The sequence below is a fragment of the Pinus tabuliformis genome, chromosome 8, assembly GCF_031772625.1.
Source record: "Pinus tabuliformis cultivar Carrire ecotype Pingquan chromosome 8, CPIR1, whole genome shotgun sequence".
NCBI lineage: Eukaryota > Viridiplantae > Streptophyta > Pinopsida > Pinales > Pinaceae > Pinus > Pinus tabuliformis.
The window spans coordinates 1,810,277,335-1,810,279,149 of record NC_142294.1 but is presented as its reverse complement, the minus strand read 5'-3'; the positions used below and the strand labels follow the sequence as shown (position 1 = coordinate 1,810,279,149).

At 39.7% G+C, this 1,815-nt stretch overlaps 1 protein-coding gene across 1 annotated transcript; it reads right to left on the bottom strand.

Annotated features, from left to right (window-relative positions):
- Positions 1-258: 258 nt before the first annotated feature.
- Positions 259-735, bottom strand: LOC149243497 (uncharacterized). Its single transcript, XM_089371226.1, has one exon. It carries the CDS (start codon positions 733-735, stop codon positions 259-261), a length of 477 nt encoding a protein of 158 aa, XP_089227352.1.
- Between the last annotated feature and the right edge of the window lie 1,080 nt (positions 736-1,815).

Genomic DNA, 1,815 nt, shown 5'->3' with positions numbered 1-1,815 from the left:
ACAGACAGTAGGCCCATGTTGAGAGGTGTCATGATATTTAACACTTGAAAATATACCCAGATTTTGGCATGCAAGCCAACAGATTGATAGATATCCGCTTCAGATCACCAAAAAACAGAATCCATCTCTAGATTATACAAAAATATATAAAGGCCTTCTGTATAAAGCAACTGTGATGAGAATGACTGATGTATAAAAAAGAGGGAAATTAAAAGGGTTCATGCTACATACCAGAGATGAGGAGAAAAAGATAATATGTTATGTACCTAGCAGATAGAAGTCCTGAATATTGTGCCGAACATCTCCCACTGTTATGGACACCTTCCATAATTCATTTGGTGAAGAAAGGCCTTCTTTAGAGAGAGCATCTGCCTCTTTGTTAAAAAAACTTCCAATATGTTGAATAGAATAGTCCTTACGTGAATTCCAGATAGAGGCTATTCTGTCCAACCACCCCGAAAGATTGATATTTTTGATGAAATGGACAGATTTTACATGATCAATTACCACCTTGGAGTCACCATAAATATGCAGTCCCTGGATGTTTAAAAAGTCACTAAGGCTCAAGAGTCCTGCCAAGGCCATAGCCTCTGCTTTATTGTTCGTCCCTTTCCCACCGTGCCAAGAGATGTCAATATGCTGGTCCTCGCATGGAATAATAAGAACCCCACAAGCACAGAATCCGTTCATTGCCGCCCCGTCAAAATAAGCACGCGGAACATCTGTGGGTTCCATCGAATTCCCTACATGCTTCCTGTAACTATGATGAATATTTGGGGATCTGCTGGCGGAAAGATGAGATAAGATGGAATCAAGTACATTGGAATAGCTTTCCTTGCTGTTTTGGAACAGTGCTCTATTCCTCCATTTCCAAATAGCCCAAATGGAAATCAGCGGGATTGGTCTCCATTCTGTTTTCATCTTACTCCACCATTGAAAAGCATCCTTTATAGATGGGAAAGAAATCCTATTAAAACCAAAATGATCAGCAAGACACTTCCATATCTTCATAGAATAGGGACAGACGAGGAAAATGTGATAATTGTTTTCTTCATTCGATTTGCAGATAGGACAGATTGCTGGCCCGCACCAATTCCTTTTTTGTAAATTATCCCACGTAAGATTCTTGTTGTAGAAAACTAGCCAGGCGAATAAAATAATCTTGATAGGGCAATTCAATTTCCAAAAGGCTAAGGGGAAAATGATATCAGGGGGGTTTGATTTTTCCATCTGAAGTTGGTTGTAAATATCTTTTACATTAACTGAAGACCACCCCTTGTACCCATTCCATATTAGTTGATCCACCTCCACTGATCTGAAAATACCCCTGCTTCTCATAGACCAAATGACCTTATCCCATTGAGGAGTCAGATCATCATAGAGATCCAACATCTTAGCCAACTTCCATATAGGAATAGAACCCATCCATCTGTCAATGACCTGATCCCAAAAAAAGATCCCTTTTTTTATGGAAGGTGCAAAGCAACTGCTGAGAAATAGGCAAATCCATTACACCACCCGCTAAGGGATCAAGGCCTATAAGGATCTTTTTCCCCGAATGAAAGTTCCATGCCAAGTTTTTTAGAAAAAATGCTCAATTTTGTGGAAACTTCTCCATATGGCAGATCCATGGGGAGGTCCAAAAGACCCTTGTCTATACCAGAAAGTTATATCTTTGTTGTCCATATATTTAGCCTTGATGACTTTGCTCCAGATGCTATCCCCAAATACAACCTTCCATAATGATTTGCAAAGGAGAGCAATACGAAATAAATTTAAGTCCAAAATACCCCAGCCCCCCAGATTTTTAGGACG